This window comes from Ptychodera flava, chromosome 2 (genome assembly GCF_041260155.1).
Source record: "Ptychodera flava strain L36383 chromosome 2, AS_Pfla_20210202, whole genome shotgun sequence".
Classification (NCBI taxonomy): Eukaryota; Metazoa; Hemichordata; class Enteropneusta; family Ptychoderidae; genus Ptychodera; species Ptychodera flava.
Window position 1 is genome coordinate 41,249,583 of NC_091929.1, and position 27,150 is coordinate 41,276,732.

Sequence of the window (27,150 nt, forward strand, 5' to 3'; positions counted from 1 at the left end):
TATAAGATCACTGACAGGAGAACCAAGATTATAAAGCTTTTGAAAATGAGAGGTATGGTATGAGAAAACAGGGATTTAACCCTCTGACCGCCAAAGTCAATTTTTGTCGCCCTTATAAAGTATACCTCTGTCAATTTTTGTCAGATTTTTGCCAAAATTTTGGTAAAAAACTGTGGCTGATGAAATGTGTTCCTTTGGTCCAAAATTATCAGAAAAATTACAGAAAAGTTCATAAAAATTGGTAAAATGTTTAACTAAAATTTTGAATGGAAAAAATACAGCACTCAAAGGGTCATTAATGCAGTATAAAGCCAAGATCCCCTCAGAGGGTAGAATTCAGAGGAAACCAGGAGAGAATAGAAAGATATTTTGAGGTCACCAAATTTCAAGAGTTACAGCTACTGGGGCTTTAACAGATCTGTGCAATTATACAATGTCATTGGAGAGATACTTTGAACTTGAATATTGCTTTCTGCATTCGATGGTCATTTCTAAACCACGTTTAGAAATGACTGTCAACAGTTTCTTGTACTAACACATCAACCTGAAATAATGATCCATACACAGTTCATGTTTTGTTCCTGGGGTTTTATCAAACCAGAAAAAAATGTATATATACTTCAACAAAAAAGAAAGAAAACGTTCTCAAAACTTGCTTCTCATAAACTATCAAAGTACACTGATGCAACTAAAAATGGTGAAGAAAAATGCAGCATGTAAGTACATGGTCAGTGAGGGAATGGTGCTATATGATTTCTATTTACATACATCTGTACATGCGCAATGTGTACCACTGTGCGGGTTCGTCTGGTTTCTTGTCATTTTGTTCACTTAATCAAGATCACAGTCTTGGTAAGCCGCTGCCACAATCTTGCATTAATGAATCTCCGACAAACAAAGTCAGCTGTTGGAATAATTTGACTAATTTCTCACTACTGCAAATAGCTCGTCTTGTGCTAAGGGGTCAAACTGCATACTGAAATGCATTGTGGGTAAATCGCTGACTTCTCACCGCAGCATGAGTTTGAGATAGTGATCTGATAAACACTTTTAATGCAAGTACAATAGTTTTCATGGCAAAAAGTTCTGTTTGTTTGTGAAACTAGATAAACCCATGTTCTTTCATCTTTTTAGGCATTGCCAGTATGAAATTCCTGTATAACCTACCGTAAAACTTTACTTTGACTTCTGTCATCTCATGTGTTTTTCCTGTAGAAATCTGCCATATTGAAGATACAGTCGACCGCCTGACTTTTATGACTCACTTAGGTGGTAAAATCGTATTAAAGGTACTGAGCATTGTCTCATGTTACAAGTCACCCATATTGCTAAGCATCTTGAAACAACAGACGGTAGACGCTTCTACTGTATGTTGTAACATGTTGAAAAGTGCTCCACAAGACAAACCATAGGCAATGCTAACAAGACACCACAGAAGCAGAAACACTCTTGAACATTTTTCCCTGTTGTGCTAACTTCCTCACATAAATGGGTAAGAAGCAATTCAACTGCCTAGTGATAAATAATTTTATAAACTTGACAAACAAAACACATTGACAGGGAAATGCCCGATACATCTAAGAATAAATATAAGTACAAAACTAAAAGGCAATGTGGCAAGTCTAAACTCATGCATATACAAAGGTGAACTATTTAATTTTGAAAAATATTTGTAAATATTTCAGTTGGTTTCAAATAGACAGATTATTTGAGTCAATTAGCATCAATTCTACAAGAAATAACTGTTAATTAGGTAGTTCTAGGGAGAACTAAGATTCCAGATGGGACGATGTTAAACTGACTTGTATCGTTAGGGTTATCTGTGTTTCTTGTTTTATTACCCATGTGACCTTTACATGATCTTAAATGTCCCTGTTGCTTGCCATTTGACCTTTTGATGAAGAAAAGACAAGATCTTCAAAGTCCCAGCTAAACACTTTTCAATTAATGCGGCGAGTATGTGCAAATAAAGAGATTGGAGAAATATTAGAAAAGTCATTCACTGCATCAGGTATATTATATAAGAAGAAACCAACTATCCGATTTACAATTTTTGTCTTTATGAACTTTCATCATCAGTTCTAAAGCGATGTTGATCAGCCGTATCATAGTACAAATTAACCAATCACGGCTGGTCTTCTCATATGACAAAATATTTTTTAAGTAACAGGGCCATTTGACATGACAAATGGCAACTTACATGCCACCTCTGTGATGTATCTGTCCCATGTTACGTGAATGGTAAAATGTCCGTACCATGTCACATGACAGATGTCAAAGGTCAATACAAAATCACATCATGATCGTCCAATGTCAGACGTCAAGCTTTGTATCATATCAGTCTCATGACAAATAGCCCATATCACATGACCAATAGTCTCTTGTCACATGACAAATAGCCAATATCACATGACTAAGTTAGCATGTCCCAGCTATGCCACAGATTCACGTCACATGACTGAAATATTTACATTTCTTTCAGAGTATGCCACTCAGCAATAGGAGTCCTTGGTTTGCCCAACATGTCATTCCAGTGTTTTGTCTCCTGCGGCCCAGACTTGGCTCCCAAAATGATTCCACCAATCAGATCATTCCTTGCAAACCTGTCTTTGTCTGTCACCGTGACGACAAAACTGGTGTCCATCAGTTTATCCACTGTTATATTGAATATAAAGGATTCATTGAATACTGGATTCAGATTGCGATACTTTATCTGTGTCTTCTTCTTCTCAACTCTCTTTCCTCTGTACATCAACCAGATCTTTACGTATGGATCTGGAAAAGTTACATGAAACTGCAGTTTAGAATTTACTATGCACAGTTGCTGTGGCTGGTAATACTAGTCAACATTTGCTAGTAGTTCCTACTTAGAATTCAACAGGAACTGTACAACACTCACCAGACATGGACAACTAAGTTTCTGCATGTCAATTTCAGTTCACGTTCATTACTATGGCAATTGTGCTGTGTCAAACATTCAAAAAACACCTAGATTAACCCTTTGAAGCCAGACTTTCAGATAACTTGCCAGAGCTACCTCTATAGCCCACTAATAAGGAAAGTTCATTAGATATGCAAATTAGCAATTGATTTGAATATATAACCTCTACCTATATAGGGGTTCAGGGTTATTAAGGGTTATTAAAACACAAACTGGTGCCGCTGTCAGTTGAGGCTGAACTATGGTCAGAATTCTGGCTGTTCTCATTCTGTTTGTTTGTTCTAGTTGTTTCAAAAGTTGTAAAGAAAAACAAGCCAAATATTAATTTGTCATGTCTGTGAGAAAGCGACACAGAGGGGTTGTCAGCTTTTTGTCTGCCAACATTTTAGAGCAACATTTTACAGATTTTTATGAATTTTTCTGTAATTCTTTTGAAAATTTTGGACCAAATGGACAGTACTTTTCATAGACTCAAGTTTTTGGTCAAAATTTTGTGAAAAATCTGAAAAAAATTTTGGACCTGAAAAAAAATTGTCTAGGTTATATTCTATAAAGACAGCAAAAATTGACTTTGGCAGTCAAAGGTGTCACATAAAAATGCAACAATGAAACAGTGTCATGTATCTTCAAGACATCATGCAGACTGTGATGTAGTTTTTTCTGTCTGTGTAACATTACTTTGGACCCTGCACTGAAGGTCAAGGCTGTCCTAGCCACAACCAGTGGAAAATTCAAATGGACATCGGTAATTTCAAACCTTCAATTTCACAGAAACGGATAAAGTAGTTCCTGTATATGGTTTGGACAATTCTACTGAAACATGATATCTTGCAAAAAAATTGATTAAAATCTGCAATGAGCATTATTGATTAAAATCTGCAATTGGCATTATTGATTGAAATCAACAATAAACATTATACAAACTGTGCATCTTTGACTAGAGAACACATCAAATGCATCTACTACTGGAATTTCCATATCCTGAAATGGAAGGTAATATCAGTCTACTGAGTTTTATGAAAAGTCAGTATAAAGTGAATGGTGCATACCTGATTTGCCTGTGATATCCATTGACTTCAAATTGCGGCATTTCATGACAACGATGGTGATTCTACCAGCAGTTGGAGCATAGCAAAGTGAAATCAGTATTTCACCCAGTGGGTCCTACACAGAGACAAATACATGGCATTGCTTAATTTCTTATAAGAATACGTACGCTTTCATAGCCCTGTGAAGTACACCCTTGTTAACTCAAGCCTGGAGCAAAGTCAGCATGGGGCAGTCTCATCAACAGTGTCAGTCAATCCTTATGGAACTCAATAAATCATGGAATCTAAATTTGGTTTCTGTTCACACTTATGCTGGTTCATTCTGGATTCACAACTTGAAAATTTATTCCATTCAAATTGCATGGCAAAATGGTTCACTTTCTAGCAATGTATTTCTGTTGCATCCAATTATCTTAAAATGATTCATCAAGTCTTTGAAACCCGTTTAAATTTTAATACACTGATATTGGAACAGACCTTTGATATGTGATTGTGTGTGAAGGCTAATCAATTATTCTTCTCAATGAAAATTATTAGGGAAGTATGGTTCCTGTCAAGGAAATCGTCAACTTCTTTCAAGCCAATGATTTTAGATATTTTCAAAATGCTTCTCACCATCTGAGCATAAAAATATTTTTCCAAAACCTGGCTTTACTTTGCTGCAACTGACAAAATCTGACCATGCAGATTTACTGAGCCTCTCAAATCCTACCCATTTCCTGACTGACTGAGGTGAACATATAGCTATCCACTGGCAGTATCCAATTGTTTCACAAACCCTCTTTTGACAACAAGTTTGCAGATACCTGTTTGAGATGGTGTTTTTATTGAAATCAGTAAAATATACTCAATACTGTACAAAACTAAAAACACTGAGATTACATTGAGCAAAAAAAGTCAAATCCTGTCACAACAGAAAGTAGACGATAAACTGGAAAGCTTAGACTTCCTCACATCATGTGACATATATCAAATAAATAGCGATGAAAAGTGATCTGACCTTTGACCCCTTGCATGGAACAAGGTTCTTCCAATAAGTGACGGGTGATGTGAGGTCCATTTCAGCCAATGGCAAGTTTATCTCTCCAATTGGATCATTCCGGCTAAACCTGTCATAATCCAGTACTTGAAAATGTAAAACACGTCCCTGCAGCTTTTGGTACGGAAATTCTGATAAAAACAAGACATTATTCAGTTTTATTGTTATACACATGAATGTTTGAAAATCTAAGTTCATAATCTACACCCCTAGACATCAGCACATCCCTGTTGTTTTCAATAAGGTGGGTGGAACTATTTACCCCAAAATGGGGGTGAAAGGGTTACAAAAATGACCTTGTGACTTTAACTTTTGACATTTCTTTGATTTTTTTTGCTGATATATCAACAATTTCCTGGTCTACTTTTTGACTTTCAAATTGTCAGCACACTTAGCATATGTGGATTACGTTTGAATTGTAAATGTTCAAACATCTGTATGGAGGTGAATTCATATTTGTAAAGAGAAATCTGATTTCAAGTCAACGACACATGCATATACAGAATATTCACCCGGGTGTTGTAATTTCCCCACCCTCCACCCTGAAAAATTTTAGAGCAACATTTTACAAATTTTTATGATTTTTTCTGTAAGTTTGGACCTGTTAAAGGGATAGCCTATCTTATCAGGACACTAACCAAGTTTGGGTCAAAGAAAATTGCTGAAATACCGCCAGTTACTTGTCCCTCTTGCTTCTGCTGTCTACGGTGAGATACATTTACACTTCAAACCTACCCACTGAGTGTGACAGATTTGACATAATCCAACTTTACAATGACTTGGTGAATTTTCCATGGATGAAAATACTTACTTTCAAAAAGGAATGTTTCATTCCAGATTGGATTGAGTTTTTTCCTCTTGATTTTGGTTTCAAGTTTATGTTTTTTGTCCGGCAATAACATGATTTTAACAAACGGGTCACTGGTACCACTGTAAGAGAACAAAATGGTAGGAATGGTTACTGGAAAATTACTCCCAGAGAAATAGTATAATTGGTACTTTTATAACAACAATGCATCAAGCTGTACACAATGCATTGCATTTTCCCAGACTAAAACTTATACTTTTCATTTCAACATATTTTACTGAGAAGCATACAAACGCAGAGACAGTTTTAAATTGGGCAAAACAGATGCAGTTTGAAAAATGGGGCAGTCATATTGATTTTGTTGTAAGGAATAAATGCATGGACAGCCAGGGGTATATTTCATGTCCACGCATTTGTTACTAAAAGAGTAAAAATAAATATCATATTTAACAAGTTCAGCTTGATCTAAAACCCCTTCTGTTCATATCCAAAGATTTGTGTTCAGTAACCTTTTCACTTGCCATCCCTACTTACCTAAAATCTTTGGCTGGAAGATTAACTGCTTTAAATATTTTGACAACAAGTGTCTGTTCTGTGAAATCATAGAAAATCTGATATTGAATTCTTCCAAGGCCATGATCAACAGCTGCTGAATCAACCTCATCGGCGCTTTCCTCTTTTTTCTGAAAAGTAAAAAAACCATTTTGATGTAAAGGGAAACCCTAAAATTGCCAGCCTATAACCTTGACTTTTGTCAGTTCACTGAGTCAATATTTCCCATCGGATATCAGGCCGAGTTAATTTGCCAGAGCAGAATCTGTACCAAATATCTCATTAAAATATTATGATGAGGGTATCAGCTGACCAGTCTCACTGATGACTCCAACTATGAGATGAACTCAATGGTACTTCATGCTAGCCGGTGCAAAGTTTAGTTTTGTAAGGGTTATAAAGGCCAATTGCTAAAGGCTGGTAAATATCAGTTGTTTCAATTGCCTTAATCTCAATTCATATACAAAAGCAATCACAGTGGATTTAATAGCAATATTGTGTGTGTATGAGTAACATATGTGTGAGTGTTGGTGTGTACACGTACGAGTATATGTGTGTGTGTGTGTGTGTGTGTGTGTGTGTATATATATATATATATATATATATATATATATATATATATATATATATATATATATATATATATATATATGTTATTCATTAAAAAAAATCAAACATGTTTGTGATTTGTTTTCGTGGATGTCTTGTTCTTGAAAAAATGAAAAAGATATTTTTTTGAGAAAAGGGAGAGAGAACTAGTATTACGGTAATTAGTTTTCTTATTAATGTTAATTCAAATGTTAGTTAGAGTTACTAGCAGAAAAGTCCAGCAGAAAAGTACCGCTGGCTGTGATTTGTTTGCAGATGGTGTGGCTGGTTGAAATTGAAGTGCGCCCTCAGTATTTCAATGTTCTGCCACTGGGGGCGTGCTTCAAGAACAGAGTGTCCATAAACATCTATCATCCATGCACACGCTGTTGTTGGTAAAATTTTGTGAGGAATTGGAGTTTGTTAGTCATACAGCTGTTATGCTATGTTACTGAGCAACACATAATGATTGCATTTTAGCAAAATATTGGTTATTTTGACTGGAAACATCACACACGCACACCAAACACTTCAACGTCCTTACCACAGCGAATAATCCACAGTTAGCGTCAATAAAATAAGTAAAAAAGTAAAATAAGTCATGAATTGTTTCTGTACAAGTGGCAACTACAAGTACTTCTGATGATTTACGGCAAGATTCTAGTTATTAATACAATACTTGATGTTATGTTACAGTTGTATATCAAAATATTGGAATTAATGGGAATTAATGTACAAGGTGTGTTCTTCATGTAATTACATTTCTGTAGCAACCTCATTTAACAGAGGAATTGAAATTATCAGTGATATTCTTCACACAATTGAATTTATAGAATTAATTTACAGCTTTTGGGTGTCTTTACTACTGACTGCAATGGCAGGTTCATAGGTATACATGTATGTGCGTACAGTGCGTTAGTTTCCATCTCCTTCCAGTAAATTACAAGAAGATATGCGTACAGAAGGACTTTCAAGAAATGGTAGGAATCAGTCAAACAGGCAGAGACATATGCTCGTGGGAGCCGAGTAAGTTTAGGAAAAGCCAAAATGTTACATTCCTTTGTAAAACTGATTTTAAAACATTTGAAGCACATTTGGTTGATATAATACAAATAAAACAAACTGCTGGTTCAACAGTCAAATAAGTAGTACGACACAAAGATAACCATCGGAAAAAACATATGGACATTGTCTCTCTAGAAGGGACTTGAATTAATAGAGTTTTTATGGTATATTTTAATATACTTATAATGAGAAATTAATTATGAAAGAACCTGAAATAAAATGACATTTAAATGTCATTATACATTTTGTAAATATCACTGTCTGGTTAGTGGCGTCATCCACATTTTTTCTTTCAAAAATAAATTTGTGTTTTGAATTTTTTCTTCTATAATGAACATGTGCTGTAAAATGCTTTTGTATTTTCTGTTAACTGATGACAAATTTTGCAGATGAATGAAAATATTTTTCATCTTTGGAATTTTGTTGCTGCTTAAACATTTGCCTGCGCAGTAACTGAAAACAAGATTCTGCTCATGATTGGTACAAGTTTACTGGGCTCCCAATATTTGAATTTTCGAACATTTTTTTTCATAAATTCCTGATGACAAAACATCATACCTTTCAACATGCAGAATTCCAGCACATATTTTTTGGTTCAAAAATCACTGAGTGGGATGTTTCCCAAATGAAAAGTACTGATGCTTTCAAATATGCAGCATATGATATGTGTGTGTCTAATTTGTCAATATTCACTGGCTAACAAAAGAAATACTTTGTTTTTCACCCTTGTAAGTGTCAATCTAGACAGCAATGTTAAAACTTTTCTTCTCTCCGAAAAAATCAGTCATAAAAATTACAAAGCACAGAAGAAATATTTACATCTGTAAGATCAAACATATGCATTGTACAAATCTGGAAAAAGGACCTATGGTTGTAATTTTACTTCGTGTCAGGGGTACAGCACTCTCTAAACATACCTCTTTTGGACACATTCATATCAATAATTTGATCTCAGCTCAAAAGAGTAAAATCAAAAGACGTGTTACTGCGTCAAAAGAGATCGATGATGAGAACCAAACCTGAATAAGTTTTAACAAGTCACCCTAAGTTACTGATAAGTCTCAAATTTAACACGTTGCAGTAAGTTGGCAAATTTCAAGGCCACTTTTGATTTATTATGAACTCTCAGAATGACTCATGGATGCTTGAGTTCACTCATTATAGATAACATTCTGACCTCTTGATAAACTTGAGTGTCCTACGCTTAGTTTACGCCAGCTCTTCGCTGTGTTTTGTGAATTATTTGATATATTCCCCATTGAATGCTAAAGCAAAGATGTATTTTGACGGAAGTCGTTTCTACAACTTCCAGGATTGCATTTTACGCTTACTATCACTTGCAAAATATTTGTTTCCCTTTCTGTTCAAATATTTGTTTTTGACAGCTCATTGAGAAAAACTGGCCATGGAGCACTATTTTCAACATCGATTAAACAATGATCCCTGATGGTTGACATTCAAACATGACTGTGCGGATTTAAATGCAAACGTCAACGTCAACAAAATTGTGAAATTTCACTGGTTCGTCACAGGAGAGACAAAAACATTAATCAAACAAAAATTTGCAACTGTGCATGGAAAAATATTCGAAATATGTAGGCAAATTGATTTTTCATTCTTTGTTGATTAAAAAAATATTGATACAGACGTCAAAAACTTTTTTGATTTATTTGAAATCACTGGCTTGACATTTTTAAACTTTGACAAATCTGCAGTATCAATACAATTATTTCTGAGCTCAGTACGGTAATTACATCGCAGATGAATGTTCTGTCTTGCCCATCTAAACAAACACGGAACCCACAGGGTGCGTAACTTAGCAACTGACAACGAGGGTAGTAACCACTCGGTCTGGCAAGTGACAAAAGATGAATCAAATATTGACAGACTCAATGTCCTACGTAGCTGTCAAATCCATTGAGGACGATCATCTTCATCAACGCCAGGATATGAGTCTAGGTCACAATCCAATTTATTATCATTTTGGTGATGTTGTCATGACGACAGCATCCAGACACTTAATCTGTGGAATCAGACGTTCCTCAGCTGTCTCCGTAGAGCTTGTAAGTTAAATACACGGTCTTCTCTCGGCTGTGCGACAATGTAAAGTGTGAATTTAGAACTGTGTGCTTTTCAAATAAAACACGTACTGTGCAAGAATCGATCGTTCTCCGTGAACAGAACCTGAAAAGATGTCACCTGTGAAAAACAATTCCTGCAGTTGCTGGGATACTGCTGGTGTATTCCTCCGAAAACTTGCCCCACATTTTGATGTTTGACTGTGTATACGATGTAATTGTAATCTTCATCCAGAAACACACACAAAAATTCATTTCTCCACTGAATGAAAAAGTTGCTGGGATACTGTTAGCGTGTCCCTCCAAAAACTTGCCCGACATTTTGAGCTTTGACTGTGTATACGATGTAATCGTAATCTTCATCCGGAAACACACACAAATTTTCCCATTTTCCACTGTATTTTTAATGCATACATTGTATGGCAACAAATTACATCGGTATTATCATTAAGTGACACACACACATGTATTACTTAAAGACAAACATGCCCTAATTGGCTATACATCCATTACTTGGTGCATAAATAAAATTTAATCTCCAAGATTCCATACCGCATAATCTCCAACGACACATTTCAGCCCAAATGCAAAGAAATTTATCACCAACGTGGCTTAGATACGTCAATTTTTTCTGCACAACACTTGAAGTACAAATGTCTCCTAAGCACTTATAATAAGTGTTTGCGTTCTCTTGGAAATTTGCAAATGATATATGTACTGCTTTTTATAAAGTTTACCTGTATTACAGTCAGATAATATTTTTCTGTGTACATTTACTGCAGGTGCACAGAAACCTTTCAAAATACTGGTAATTTTCGTAAAAAGATTTCAAATTTTGAAATTTTCTCTGAAGTATATTTTGCCACGGAGGAACTCAGAAAAGCTGCAGGTCATAACAGTGTATGAATATACTACAATGGCATTTTGACTGAGACAGCCATTAAATTTTGAACAAGTCACTGACAAGGTCAGCTACAGCTTCACAAACTGCTGTTTTTCTGTAAACATTGTCAGGACCACTGGCTACACCAGCAGTGTGCAAATTTGTAGAAGTTCAGACACTGGAAAAATTGACCGGCTATATACTTGAACTTCTGTCTATACCTTTGCTTTAAAGAGAAAGTTGTAGGTCTCCATAAAAGTCAAAATTTTGAGAAAAGAGATTTCTAAAGAATATGAGTGAAAAATATGAGTGAAAGCAACAGTTTCAGAGGATCCTCAGAGGGCGCTCTGTACAGCCCCCTTGAACTTACTGTGAATAACAGTAGGAGACTTGTGATAGGAAAACACACTCACATTTGTTTATTCAGACTTTCAGATTAATTTTTCCTTACCATTCCCAAAGATTCCCTGATGGAAGCTAGTGACAAAGTGTGTCCGGAAGTTTCCGACGTCGAGCTATCCATTTCATCGGCACTCTGTGTATGCTGAGGGATATTTTCTAAAGACGTGGCTTTCCTTTCAGGACGTTCAAAACTGGAGTACAAAAAGAAAAAAATATTACAGAAAAAAACTGGAGCTTTGAATAATAAACTGAATTTACTGTTTGTTTGTTGCTTTGCTTTCTTAACTTTTGAAACTGTTTCTGATAATTGAAGTATGTTCAAATAAAGGTTTTCACAACATGAAAGCATAAAACGTAATAAATTTACTTTTAAATGCATGACAAGAGGCAACTTTTGTAATTCTTGTTTGATTTCAGCCTTATTTTTTTATTTGAATATATTTCTTGTTCATTGAAATACATTTATTCATGAAATTACTTTTTTTGATATGAAGTAATTGTCCAGTCATTATCGTAACTTCAGTTCATATCATTGACTATTGACTTCAGATAACATTATAGACTTTCAAAATGTAAAAAATAAAGTATTAATGCTTATCAACTTACTGGATAGTTTTTCTAGTCAGAACCGGTGACCTATGACCTTGTCCTGTGTTTTGTGGATAGACATGTAAATAAGGCGATGGTGTGGTATGTTCGTGTTCCACTGTTAACTGGCTCTTCTGCTCCGGCTTCAGTTGCGTGTATTCAGTTTTCTGTACGGTATATTGTGGGGAAGCTGTGTACCGCTTTGGGAATACCCTACGAAAAGCGTGCTTGAAACGACGAGCACACCAGCCACAGAAAGCTAGTGATACAACAAGTGACAGCAACAATCCCACTGAGGCAGCTATGCTTAGGGCAGAGTACGAACCTGAAAAATTGTGAAGAGCAAAAACTGTGAATTCATCATCTAATAAAGATATGCACTCAACTGACATAACACATGATATTAACCCTTTAAGTGTGGTGGCTTTCCCACCAAAATTTTAGTGCAACATTTTACCAAATTTGACAAATTTTCCAATTCTTTTTGATAATTTTGGACCAAATGGACATTGCTTTTCATGAGATACAGTTTTTGATCAAAGTTTCAGAAAAAATCTCCAAAAAATGACTTGTTATATTTATAAAGGTGGCAAAAATCAACTTTGGCACACAAAGGGTCAAAATTAACAAAGGCTCTAAGTTCACAGTTTCCGGAAGAGTTTTTAAAATGGACAATATGATGTATATATTTTATGTCATGATGTACAAAAAATTCTCCCCTAATTGCAATGAAAACTCCAACTAAACGTGGACATAATGGGATAATTTGAACCATTGACTCAAACAAAAATTCTCATGATATAATGAGAAATTAAAAACGGACAAAAATGAAAGAAATTGCTAATAAAGAAGCTTGAACAAACACAATGTATGGTACCTTAAACTCTTGGTGACCAAAAAATTACTCAACATTACAAGTTTGCTTAAGGTAATATGCACCTCGAAAGTGAAAGACTTAAACTTTTGCTCTAACTTTCCTCAAGGAATCTTTCAATCATTCTCTTTCAAAATCAAGAATAAAAATAGGGGGTCACCGTGCAAATTTTGGTACTAGAGAAACAAATAACCCAAGATTTACTGATATTAGAAATTCAAAATGGCCGCCATCCCTGTGTTAACTCTATGGCGAAAAATAAAAATTTCGAATTAAAAAAAACTAAGCCGGTCAAAAGTTTTCTTTCACCAAGAGCTTTAAAATGAACCCCCACATGTGGTATATCAGAAGAGAACTGTAAAAGTTTGAGAGTCCGAATGTCTGTCCCCGAGGTGCGTTCTACCTTAATACAAATGAATTCATGACAAACAAAAGTCCATGACGACTATAGTAGATGACTACAGTGGGTTTCAATTCGGTGCCACAACTCTGTATGTGAGAGACAGAGTGGAATCTGTGTTTTATCACAGATGTGTTTTGTGATTACACCTAGCTATCTGCCTTCCTACATCTTCACTGTCATCCCCTTAGCCAATCGGCTCTTCTACCCATGACTGTTATCAATCCTCCTTCCCAGCCAATCAGCCACATTTGCACACGACACTACATAATCAAGCCTTTGTCTGATCGCTCCCATTCATTCATTCATTCATTCATTCAGCCGCTGAGTTCATGCCATACCAGCTCAGCCTATTACTCTCCGTCCGGATACGCTTACGATCCCTTCCGTCGAACAACTATGCCAGCCAAAGGACGTCCGAAGACAGCCAAAAAATCTCAGCGTCCGAATGCTCACCAGCTTCAAGACCCCGTGCGCAGCCTTACACAAGGCTGGCCACTCGCTCCCTGTCTCGCTCCACTGCAAGCGCAACGTTGGATACTATAAGTGCAAATACGGAACACGTCCGTGGTACTACACGTTACTCACAATCCTTCTAACCGGCCTCAGGCAAATGACGGTCCTGGCATTCAAACCGAGTTCGGACCCAGGTCTCCTTCAAGAGTTCCATTGTCTGCAATGGTTCCTTCAGCCAGCATTTCGGCGGGCAAATACATTTTATGTACAATGTAAACGATTAGCTTGTGCATCACCACACATTTCAAAGTTACCGACTCATTGATAAGTTACTGTAAACTAGCATGGGGCAACTCTGTCTGGACCAATAGCTGAACAGTTGATTGTACTTGATCTATGATTCAGCGGTTATGGAAAGTTAGAAGATGTTTTCCCAGCTAAAACGGTCTCTCACACAGAGTTGTGGCATCAAATTGAAACCCACTGTAAAATATCTTTTATCAGTACCATAAAGGTAAACTTGTGGCTGACATGCTCATATCATTTCACCAACAATTATTATTCATAATCATTTTCAATCTGATTAAAATCTGATGCAGTGATGGGTCGATTTTTGACGTTACATTACGGCCATTATTTCCTGCAGTCCTCCCTACCAAGGGACAACTGCAGGAAAAACAAGACCGTAATACGATAGGATAAAAGACTGTACCATCACTACATTGGATTTTAATCCGATTGAATCATTCGCTGTTGATCCTACTAATAGCTGTGGACTATTGCATTCTGCATCAACTTCATCCAATAACAAGCATCTTGAAATTACTTGAAACTTTTAACTCCTTCAATATAAAGATTGGTGTACCAAGCAAACTTAATCTTCAACTATTACGGGAATTTCACTCACCATTCAAAATCTTGGAAGTAGAGAGACAAGAAAAAACAGGCCCAGCCTATCCTGCTTCTTGAACAGTCTAATTTCATCTAAAGAACTATACCCAAAATATAATATCTGTATTTAATATCACATGTAAGTGACAAGGTAAACTGAGCTATTCACCCCTGTCAGTCCACATGGAGTGACCCTAAATACACAACAAAGTGGGCTATACCATTATTTGTAGGGGGTCGCAACATGTTGCCGGAAGTGACAAGTACTAAAACACTGATTTACGGAATTTCTCTGGTCTGTGAAATACAAACCAAACGAAAAACATTGTTTACATGTTACTCTGTTCTGGAGGTCAACGATGCTGTGGTGACTCAAACATGTAAATAATGTTTTTGGATCTATAAAAGAAAATTTGAAGAAGAGAGAGAGAGAGAGAGAGAGAGAGAGAGAGAAAATCTTTGAAGAACAGTATTCCTATATACATAACACAATGTTAATATACTTTTGTGTTGTCTAACTCTTAAAATTATCGCAACTTTGTCAAAATATTTATAATCCTGTAAAAGTAGCCTAATTTGACCAAACCTTCACAACAGTTTGAGAAAATGTCAACACTTTTCCTTGCATTCACGGCAGAAAACATTTTACTAGTAATGTTTTGTTGATTCTCCATTATATAACAGTCATTTAGTCAAACACTCAAAATTTTATGAACTAAAACTTTTGGCAATAAAATTTTACAACTTAAAATCTAAAATTTTAAATTGACAGAGAAGATAGCAACTAACGTTAATATGCTGGTATGTGAAAAAGTAAACATAACTTCAATTTGATAGGATACTAAGACAATTCTGTCTTGTTTCCAGAGCAACCAAGAATTGAAATACTTTGAATATTTAAACGGATTTTCATGCAAACTTTTAATAAGTTTAATTTCTTTCATTTTATTGTTCAAAAATAAAATGACATTGAAGAATTAGCATATTTATTACTCAAGAGTTGGCGATAAAACTTGTAGTTGATCTACAAAATTTGTCGTAATTTTCTCACTAAAATGTTAGATATCAGAGTTCCGTGGACATAGTCTGTTATTATGAGTCACTTCCTAACCCAGTCGTGTTTCTGCAAAAAAGATCAATTCTCAGAAAATCCCACTCAGTCGTAAATACTCGCCAATTTCCTTTTACCCAAAAAGACAAATTCTAAATTCTCTGCAGACCTGTACAAGCCGACTGAAATAATTACGAATCTAAGATAGTCTGATTGGGCCTATTCTGGACTACAGTCAACCAGTTGCTCGGCATTTGTCTACAACTTTGCTTAGGTGTACATACAATGTAGTATGCCTGGGCTTGGCGATCACCCAACCATATTATGTGAGTCGTCTGATGTTTCTTCCTTCAAATTACTCTGAAGTCTGAAGTTTAGGCTCAATCCTAGTGATACAACAGTTCAGAACAATATTTATACTCTAAAATCATTCTATGGTTGAACAACACAACACATGGCAAAATCAAAGTGTGTATGGTCACCAAATGTTATAGCAATAAACATTCCTAAACTTATGGTGCACAGCAAGGTAGAACACGCCTCGGGGACAGATAGTCAGAATCTCAAATTTCTACAACTCTTTTCTGATCTACCAATTGTGGGGCTCATTTTAAAGCTCTTGGAGAGAGAGAAAATAAAAGAAAAACTTTCAATGGCTTGCGAAAATTCAAATGGCCGCCATTCGTGTGTTAACTCTATGAGGGAAAAATAAAATTTTGAATTTTCGCAAGCCATTGAAAGTTTTTCTTTTATTTTCTCTCTCTCCAAGAGCTTTAAAATGAGCCCCTACAAGTGGTGACACCCGATTTTTATTGTTGATTTGGTAAGAAAATGGTTGAAAGTTTCACTGAGGAAAGTTTGAGCAAAAGTTAAGGTCTTTCACTTACGAGGCGCATACTGATACATTTTGATGAATGAACTGATGCACAGACTACCAGTAAATGACCACAGACATTCAAGATAGAAGAAAGGACAGATTTCACGGCATCCTATTCTATATAACAAAACACATAGCCATTTAAATATTCCACTAGTCTAATTTCCTGAATAAGTATAATTGCAAGGTCTCCGCACTGTGAGTGTGAACATTTCTCCATGTTTCTACTGCGGTTTAATGAGGCCACAGGCGAAATATTTTATTTCATACCGCATGCAATTTTCTGTACCTGTACTTTTTTTCGTACCTGTACATGCCTACAATAAAATATACAGGTATGAAAAAAATTACAGGTACCAAATAAAAAAAAATACCGTCAATGACGCTGTACCTTCTCTAATGTGTGGCCAGGTCAGGTAATTGGTTGTTGGCATGGAGTTATTGGTAAATAGTTGATGATGTAGGGGCATGAGGTGAGATATGGACCCAAAGAACCCAAAAGATGATTAATACATCAATCAAAAGAAATTCTAAGCTACAGTATAAACTGCCTAAAGATAGTTCAGTGTGGAAAAAAGGTTAAATAATTCAGAAATAAGAATTAACAGTCCAAAATAGTAATGACGCACTTCCCTACTGACCTGAGTGCATGTGAAATACACAACCTGGCATCTGTAAATTAAATGTATACCAAGTGATCATTTTAAGTCACTTTTAACTGTTTTTAAAGGATATTCCAAAGAGTCCTGTGGAAATTGAACAAGTCATCGTTGATGACCCAGTCCCCGCTTGCTAATGGGTACTTTGATTACAGGTTCTGTGATAAAAATACTTTGATACAGATGGCACTCAATGGCCAAGAATGAGTTCCATTGTGATGAAAAACATAAAACCAATGTAGGCCACTATCCTAAAGGTCATTAAATGAGTCAACTGGGAATTAGTTGACAGGATGTTGCAAAACATTTTTTCATTCTATCCTAACACTAATAGATAACCGGTACCATATTTCATAAAGTTTAATGTAGTATTTACAACACTATGAGATCAACATCTGTATCAAGTTTCATCAAATTTGACGTTGTATTTGTGGATATATCACTCAAATTAGGAAAGTTCATTACATATGCAATTACAAATTAATTAAAATGACACTGATAAATGTCTTTTTCACTGTTAAAGCAATGTGAGCTTAACATCTGTACAAAGTTTCATGAAATTTGATGCAGTATTTCTGACATATCAACCTAATTATGAAACTTCAATAATTGACATGATACTGCTACATGACGTGAAACAACTGACGAGCATGTATGAAATAGGTCAATGTCCTTGTACCAACTTTGAATGATACTGGTGGAAATACCGGTATGTCTGAGTTATGGCTCAGTACATGAGAAAATCGTAACAAATTTGCCGCCACGCAGCGATATTTGATCTTACTGTTTAAAAAATCAACACGTATATGTATTACATAAGTCAATGTCCAGGTACAAACTTTGAATAAAATCAGTTGAGGCTTGCTAGAGTTATGCGCTCGACATGAAAAAAAAACCATAACAAAATTGCTACCATGTGGCCATATCAGACCATATCGAGAAACAAATCAATGTACTTATGTATACTATAAGTCAATGTCCTTGTACCAACTTTGAATAAATTTGCTTGATACATGTCTGAGTTATTGTTCAGGACATGGAAAGTCGTAAAAAAAATGGCCACAAGGCGGCCATATTGGATCGTATCACAAAACAATTCAATGTGCATAAGTATAACATAGGTCAATGTCCTTGTACCAACTTTGAATAAAATCAGTTGAGATATGCCTGAATTATGGCTTTGTACACGAAAAAATCATAACAAAATGGCCGCCTGGCGGCCATATTGGATCATATCACAAAACAAATCCACATGCATATATATGACATTGGTCAATGTCCTTGTACCAACTTTGAATAAAAAATCTGTTGAAACATGTCTGAGTTATGGCGCTGTACATGAAAAAATCGTAATAAAATGGCCGCCTGGTGGCCATATTGGATCGTATCACAAAACAAATCCACATGCATATATATGACATAGGTCAATGTCCTTGTACCAACTTTGAATAAAATCGGTTGAGATATGCCTGAGTTATGGCACTGTACATGAAAAAATCGAAACAAAATGGCCGCCTGGCGGCCATATTGGATCGTATCACAAAACAAATCAATGTGCATATGTATGACATTGGTCATTGTCCTTGTACCAACTTTGAATAAAATCGGTTGAAACATGCCTGAGTTATGGCTCTGTACATGAAAAAATCGTAATAAAATGGCCGCCTGGCGGCCATATTGGATCATATCACAAAACAAATTGACATGCATATCTATGACATTGGTCAATGTCCTTGTACCAACTTTGAATAAAATCGGTTGAAACATGTCTGAGTTATGGCTCCGTACATGAAAAAATTGTAATAAAATGGCCGCCTGGCGGCCATATTGGATCGTATCGCAAAATAAATCGATGTGCATCTGTAGGTCATAGTGCTATGCCTTTGTGCCAAGTTTGAACAAAATTGGTTTGGCAGTGTCTGAGAAACTGTTGATGACGGACGGACGGACGGACGGACGGACGGACGGACGGACGGACACACGGACGGGACCCAATCTATAAGTCCCCGCCGGACTTCGTCCGCGGGGACTAAAAAGCAGCCATCCGCTTATCTGGTCTTGTGTTTGTAAACCTCATGGTTGATAATTGTCATAGTATTCAAAAGAAATTGAAAGTGAAGAAATTACTGTTTTTAATAGGCATATTTTCCTTGAAATACATGATCGTGTAAAGAATATATGCTAAAAGTGTTTAAGAGTAAATTTCTTTTCAAAAAATAATTTAATCTGTGACCAAAGGATTTTTATTCTTTGAGTTTACAAATTCAAACATTGCAATTTGTTCAATCATCTTGTGCAGTGCAAAATTTATAAAATGACTGAAAAATAAAAAAAAATTAGCAGAATTACAGTCTTTGTGATGTAAAATCATGGGTTGACATCACGATAATTGTTAATCTGTTCGAAGTACTTTCTATAATTTAAAAAAGAAAAGTTCATGCAGAAACGGTAACATATATTGTCAGCAATGTAGTGTTAATTTTGACTTTACATCAAAATATGCCTTTGCTGGATACCAAATATGTAGGGCGAAATATTAAAATCAGCCGTGTTCAGCAAAATCCACACAACAGCATTGATCCTTTTCTAATTTATTTGATTTGCTTATGTTATCCTTGTATGACAGTCAGTACAATATGGACTTGAACACAACACAGTGAATAAGTATGCTGTAAATGAAATGGTGTGGCTGCATCCACATGCAGCAATAGGAGTGCCTTTGTCTCTCACCCCTCATTTCCAACCTGTCCCATCCCTGAAAAAATAGTTTGGTCTTATATTTATAATGTTAATAATTTCTGTATTTGTTAAAATGTGCGCATCTCAAAAACTTTTGATCATAAACATTTTCATTGTTTTTTACAGCTGACCAGTCAGTTAACCTGTTTATTTTGAATATTTGCGCATTTTTTCTCAGTATTTGACATTTTCAGAATAGCTTCTTATTCAATTTGTCATTTTCTAAAAGTTAAAATGCTCCTTTGTGTGGTCAAGCTTTCCACAAGCATCAAATGTTGTACTTCATATAGGAAGGTCTGCCTCTAGAGGGCGGGCATCATGAATAGTGTTTGTTAGTTATTTCCTCCACATAAACTTCTGATTGTACTGTAAACATTGAACATGGCCGACGTCCGATTTTCCTGTCTAAAACTTTCACTCATTTTCGTTCATATGACTCTGAAACTCAGGAAACGATTGGGAAGAAAGAGTTATCTTGAAATATTGAGGTACTCGCCGATATTTTGCAAAATTAAATGAGAAAAAATGCAAGGAAAATGCCGACAGGCTTACACAACGACCGTTTTCAGACTCAGAGGCATATGATCATCTGCAGCTTATCAACAGGCCCATATCACGGGAGGCCATAAGGCGATATCCACGCAACTCAGTACCAAACACTAGCGCACACAGGGTGAGCAAACACAAAGTGAGTACCCCTAAAGTCAGCTCAGTAGTCTGTAATAGATCGTAGTCAACTAAGAACCTTGGAGAAAGGCTTACATGTAACACTGTGGCTTATGCCACTAAGTCCCTTTTGATTTTTGTCACAGCTCAAAATCGTTCTCCTGCACCTCAACCTGAACCATGAACACCCCCACCAGTTTATGATATGACCCATCACAATGGCATAACGTCAACGGATCTTGACAGACGGAAGTATTGATAGACGGAAGTAGTTGACACCAGCGTACTGGTTTTCAACTCTAATACCTTCTCTGTCTATAAATAGACACGAGAAGGTAAAAATTACTACTGTACCTCATTACGCCACTGTACATTTTAGATTTCCAATTTCTTAGCTGTAGGGCTGCATTTGCAAACAGTATAAGAACAAAACCAAACAGCCCACTTGGAGTAAAATCTAAAAATGAAATCTTGTAAAATGTACCATTTAAATAACAAAGCTGTCACTTTTGATTATTCTATTTTTGGTCAAGGGAGTGAAAGGGGTAAGGGGATATGTATGTTTTTACCTTCATCCCCCTAAAGTATAGTGAAACATAAAATATTCGCCTTGCAAGTATAAACCGTTGTGTAAAATGTTGTGTGAAAGCTGGTGTACCTAACATTCCTTGTTTAACCCCTCCACCCCCATTTCTGGTGTATCAGTCCATCCATCCCAATGAGTTCAATATGGGTGAGTAAAAGTGTGGCGGTTAAAAGGGGTAATGTATGAATAAAATCTTATGAGTTGTCAACATGCAAAGTACAATTCACTCAACGTGTTGCTTGGGTGTTGGACTGATACTACTATCCTCTTATAACCATGCCTGAACAAGATGTGTCAAATCAGTCTGTACAAAAAAATCTGCAGAAAATCAGAAAGCTTTTTCTTCCAGTCCATGCAAGGTTAGATGTCTACTGATAATCTACAAAGTTTCAAATTCTGTGTTCAGAACAGAGCTAGTACATCACGCAAAAGCTGGCTGCTGGCTCAGAGAAGGATTTTAAAGTGCTGTCTATCAAACTTTAACCAACTTGCTACAGTAATGCTTAACCCTTTGAGTGATGTAATTTTCCCGACCGAAATTTAAGTGAAACATTTTACCAAAATTTATGGATTTTTGTGAATTTTTTTGATAAATTTGAACAAAAAGGACATCTCATTTCAGTGGATATAGATTTTTAATCAAAATTTTTGCAAAAATCTAAAAAAATTGACCAGGGTGTGTTTTATGAAAGCAGCAAAAATTGCCTTTCGCGCTCAAAGGGTTGACTGTATTTCTCAGGTAACCATGGTTACAAATTCATAAATTTTGCTTCAAGGTCAGTAAATGTTTCTTTATTGACATACTGACACATCATTGTTGACTTAGTAAATGAATCTTATAATATAATTTATGTGCCATCGTGCCAAAGACTGACAAATTTTACATCATCGGCAAAATATGTGAGCAAAAATTTATTACCACAAAATTGTCTGTAGAATTGCCAAAGGGCACAAAAAGGCAATTTTGTGAGGTATTTCAAGCATTAAAACAAATATTGAATGATATGTGAGAGGTGAGGCATGAGACATCTCAAAAATTTATGTCAAAGATTTTGAGTTCTGAGACAGAGCGATGAATATTCAAACTTGAAAATATCGATGTGGAATGCCATCATTGATTTCAAAGAATGACAAGTCAGTGAGGATGATTGTCGAAGAAACATAGTAAACATTGTGTGAAGTTTGAAAATAAAATAATTCAGTGGTGAATATACAAATGTGTACATCTAAGATGGGGAAGGACATCATATTTACTTGGCAGTTTTCACCTGGGGGAGGATACATGTTTGAAGATATTTACTTGGCAGTTTTAGATTCTAAGAAATACATATAATCCAGCTGATGGAAACTCAGCTTCAGATTGGCTGACACAACATTGATGCAGGGCAAAAGCTGCGTTCCAAAAGGTGTGAATTACAGCAGTTGAAAATGCACTGTAGTAGTAGAATATAACTCACAAAAGGAACGCACATAGCACAAGAACAATCATCCATTGGGGGAGGCTACCCAGGCAATATGTAGCTTTCAACTTTTTACTTATTTTGTAACACTTTCCATTCTGAATGTTTTACGGTCCCGAAACTAAAAAATATGTAATTTTTACATGTAACACTAAGCCAACTATATTCTTATATGAACCATGTCAACAACTTGGACAACGAAGCAAAACAAAGCATCGTTATGTGAGGAATATTATATATAAACCTCTCTTATGTGATGATGTATTACACACACACAATCACACACACACACCCAGGAGAGATATATGAAAGTCTGATCGCGGCATGGAGTCAATATGCTGAGGTGTTGAAGGTTACACATGAAACTACAGCTGGTAGTCAAGAGTGTTAGAAATAGGACAACAGGTATTTCAGTTGCCAACATGCAACAATGACAAGAAGTCTGGCATATCCATGGCACAGTCAAACATGTGACGCCCACTGCAGCGAAATTGTAGGTCATTTCCAGTTGTGTGTGATGGCAGAGCCATTCACTGACAATCACTGCAGCAACCACCGAAAACAATGGTTTTACAGATCAGTAGACATGTTGATATCTTAAACAGCTGATAAACAAGCCCTGCTGCTGCAATTTAATGAAAAGGAGGTTACGCTACAGTGACCACAACGACAGCGGAAGGGGTAATATGAAGGTAGCTTACAAGACAATAGAGAACAATACACCTTTCAGAAGGCCTACCGGGCACTCATGACTTTATATGCCTCAATTTCAATCTGTCACATGTCTATGCAGTATTCCTTATGTTGAAATATTTGAAGAGTATTCAGTGTTATTGAGTGTGTTGATTAAGGATTTTGTTGTGGATAAATTGCTATGACAGTTCACCACACATGATTAAGACTTTTTATAAACTTAATAAGACCTTTTAATACCTCTTGCATTACATTCAAATCTTGTAAGATTTATTATATGAGCGAGCGAATTTTGTTCAACAATGCTAGCTGGATTTTTTATTTTCATTTCTTACTCAATGCAAGCTTTCAACAACATGCAGGCCATAATTCTTGAAACAAACTACAAAATTTTCATAAATCACTGGGTGCCCCAGGCTCTCAGTGTCCTCCTGTCATAGTTAAACAATGGGTAGGCCATGACACGATACATTCACCCCTGGCATCTTGCTATACCCAGCCAAAACGCGTTTCTGAAGATCAACCCTATTACAACACTGCTATCTGCCCTGAAAGGCTTTGTTTGAATGTCAGACGACTCAAGCGAATTTGGTGATGTAGTACCAGATTTTTCTGTTGTTCATATTTCTGAAGTACACAGCAGAAAAAGTTCACAATTGTAACTCCTTCATTTCTCAATGTCATTTTGCAGAAAACACTTGTATTTTTATAATTATCTCTGAGTCTGACAATTATGTAACACATGTCAAATCCAAAGGGTTCTAACTTTACCCTACAAATTACCAGAACTTGAAAACCCCTTGAGTGCCGTATTTTTTCTCATCAAAATTTTAGCGTAACATTTTACAACTTTCTATGAATTTTACAGTAATTTTTTTGATAATTTTGAACAAAATGGACATAACATTTCATTGGCTACAGTTTTTTATCAAAATTTTGGCAAAAATCTGAAAAAATTGACTGGTGTATATTTTGTAAAGGTGACAAAAATTGACTTTGCTGCTTTAAAGGGAAACCTAAGTCCAGCGACTTTGACAGTTTATCCCTTCCAAAATCACCCTTGAGTAAAATGCAGCTCAAATTTGCAACATAATTGCACGCGCTGACGACTACGGCGCGACGAAAAGAGAACTTGAAGTAGACGACATTTATGGAAATGAGCCCGGAATTCCATGGGCGCGAAAGGGCTCATGGGAGAAGCGTGCGTGACGTCATCGGCGATACAGACGATTGTAGCTTGCAGCTGGAGGAGTACTGTGAACAGTTCAGCGCGTTCGTAAGACGACTATGGAGAGTTCGGACAGCGATATTTCTGACATCGAGTATTACTTTTCCCTGACTGAAATCAAACCATACTAATTTGAACCTGTCCAAGATATGTAATAATTAGAAAGCATCTCAAAACATCGTTCAAATCTTGGTTGATTGCGTTTTGTGTATGATTCAGCGGAGGGAGTCACTGTGCTTGTCATGTTGTACAGACCCCGAACTGGATTGGAGAGACTGAATGACCCTGCGATCCTTCAACGCTAAGTTTCTAAAACAGAGTTTTCTGTATCAGTCGCTTAAAATTAATTTTTGGTTCGTGAATGATACGGAATGATTGACTGATTGTATGTGTTACCGTGTAGGCCTAAGTCGAGCTTGGCCAGATCTTTAAGGTTGCGAAATCTCCGATATGTATCAAAAAAATATTTGTTCGCGATTTGACAAATCTATTATAGTGTCGTCTGTTTTTCGAAGCTGTGTCGAACTTAGGAAGTCGGACTTACTCAGATCTACAAAGTGATGAAATCACCGATATAATGAATATTTTGCCCGCTATTTAAAAAAATAGTATCGTCTTAAAGCTTGTTGTAAGGAATGTGTTTCATACAAGACCAGCCCAAACTCCCGATGATTTCCGATATGTCCTCTGTTCAAGTCCCGATCGCCAAGTAAAAATGTTTGCATGTAAAGAATGTAATTTGTGCAAGGGCCTCCCGAGTCCCGATGATATCCGATCGGCCCTCTCGACGAAGTCCCGTGTGGACATTTAATGAAAAAAAAATGCTTTACATGTAAAAAATATATTTCGTGCATTATAAATCTAATAATGTAAAACATACAGTATTCTTGACTTCCGGCCATGGATGCTATTTTTGAACTAAGAGTCGGACAGAGGTATTCGGGTGGTCAGATCTGTTAGGTGGTGAAATCTCTGATATACATCGGATATTTACCCACGATTTGACAAAGTATCGTCTAGTATCAGAGTTAAAGTCCTAAGTCACCGATATTTATCGGATAAATATCCGTGATTTCGTAGACCCGACATGCCAACACCATACAGTGCAAGTACATCTAGGATCGTCTGGTATCGATATTAGCCTAGGAGTTCCGGCGCAATTGATATTTATCGGGTAAATATCGGCGGTTTCTCACACCCGGCGTGCCGATACACAGTAGGCAAAAAGTCATTCCAATATCTTGTAATATCAATATTACAAGGTATAGTCCCGAAATTGCCTATATTTATTGTTATATATCGGAGATTTGGCAGACCCGGGATGTCAAGATAAGAGACGCTTTGTGTAGTTTCGTCTTCGGATTTTAGAGTCCCGAAATCGCCAACATTAATATTTATCTGGTTAAAACCGGCGATAGTAGGCTGACTCAGCATGTCAAGATACGAACCGCATTGTGTAGTATCGTCTTGTATCGGTATCAGAATCCCGAAATCCCTTATAAAACAATCATCCTGAAAGAATTAGAACATAACGTTGTATCTTTTACAGATTTTTAAACTCGCCCGACTTTCTTTAGCCACTGTCTTCGAAAAGCTGTTCTGTGGGAAGACGGTAAAAGTTGACTCCGTTTGTTCTTCCCTGAGTGATTTTTGCACTCAACCGAACAACAGTTAATTATATTTTATGCTATTGAGCATTAAAGAGTCGTAACGTACAGAACTGCACTCCTGCAGTCATAGACTCCAATGCTTTGGTAGGCTGTAACACACGTTCGTGTATCGCCGATGACGTCATGCACGCTCCTCCCATGAGCCCTTTCGCGCCCATGGGATTCCGAGCTCATTTCCATAAATGTCGTCTACTTCAATGTCTCTTTTCGTCGCTCCGTAGTCGTCGGCGCGTGCAATTATGTTACAAATTTGAGCTGCATTTTATTCAAGGGTGATTTTGGAAGGGATAAACGGTCAATGTCGCTGGACTTAGGTTTCCCTTTAATAAATACATGCAGGGGTGGACGGTTACATTTGATTTGAAGGTTAATGCTGTGTTTCGTAATAAAAACGACAATGACGAAAATCATCAGCATTCAAATATGTGGCAAAGATCTTGTGGTTACAGTTTGCACAAAAAACAGGGTAATGAGAGCAGATCTAGAGTAAATCTCATTTCTACAAAGCAAATAAGATAATATCCCCTCATTTAATTTGCAATTTACGTGGAAAATGAGTCAGCCATGGTGTGCCGATTGTCATTCTTGATTGATTATCGTGAGTTCAAAGGTCGTGAATATTTGAAGTACATGTAATTAAGTCTGATAATTATCTGTGTTCAGGGAGGCAAAATTTGCTGACTTCTCAAAACATAATGATAGTTGTAAATCATATTGGAGTATTATTACATTTATTTAGCATTGATGTGCCCCAGGGGGAGAATTATAGAACCCTGTCATGTGGAATAAATTTGAAAATTAAAAGATATACTGTGTTAGCAATTTTTCTTAATGTCCATCATTGTATTCTTCAAACTCATTATTAAAATCAAGAGGACTTTTTTAAATTACCATGTTGTCAGTTTTT

At 36.3% G+C, this 27,150-nt stretch overlaps 1 protein-coding gene across 1 annotated transcript in view; it reads right to left on the bottom strand.

The window, feature by feature from the left end:
- Positions 1-573: 573 nt before the first annotated feature.
- The window catches only part of LOC139120883 (synaptotagmin-7-like), a 32,091-nt gene continuing 5,514 nt past the window's right edge, over positions 574-27,150 (bottom strand). The window contains exons 2-8 of the mRNA XM_070685507.1: positions 12,012-12,318; positions 11,455-11,596; positions 6,372-6,520; positions 5,841-5,959; positions 4,991-5,160; positions 3,991-4,105; positions 574-2,775 (exon numbers count right to left, since the gene is read on the bottom strand). Of these exons, the coding sequence (XP_070541608.1) occupies positions 2,468-2,775; positions 3,991-4,105; positions 4,991-5,160; positions 5,841-5,959; positions 6,372-6,520; positions 11,455-11,596; positions 12,012-12,318 (1,310 nt within the window). The 3' untranslated portion in view covers positions 574-2,467. The remainder of the gene's footprint in view (positions 2,776-3,990; positions 4,106-4,990; positions 5,161-5,840; positions 5,960-6,371; positions 6,521-11,454; positions 11,597-12,011; positions 12,319-27,150) is intronic.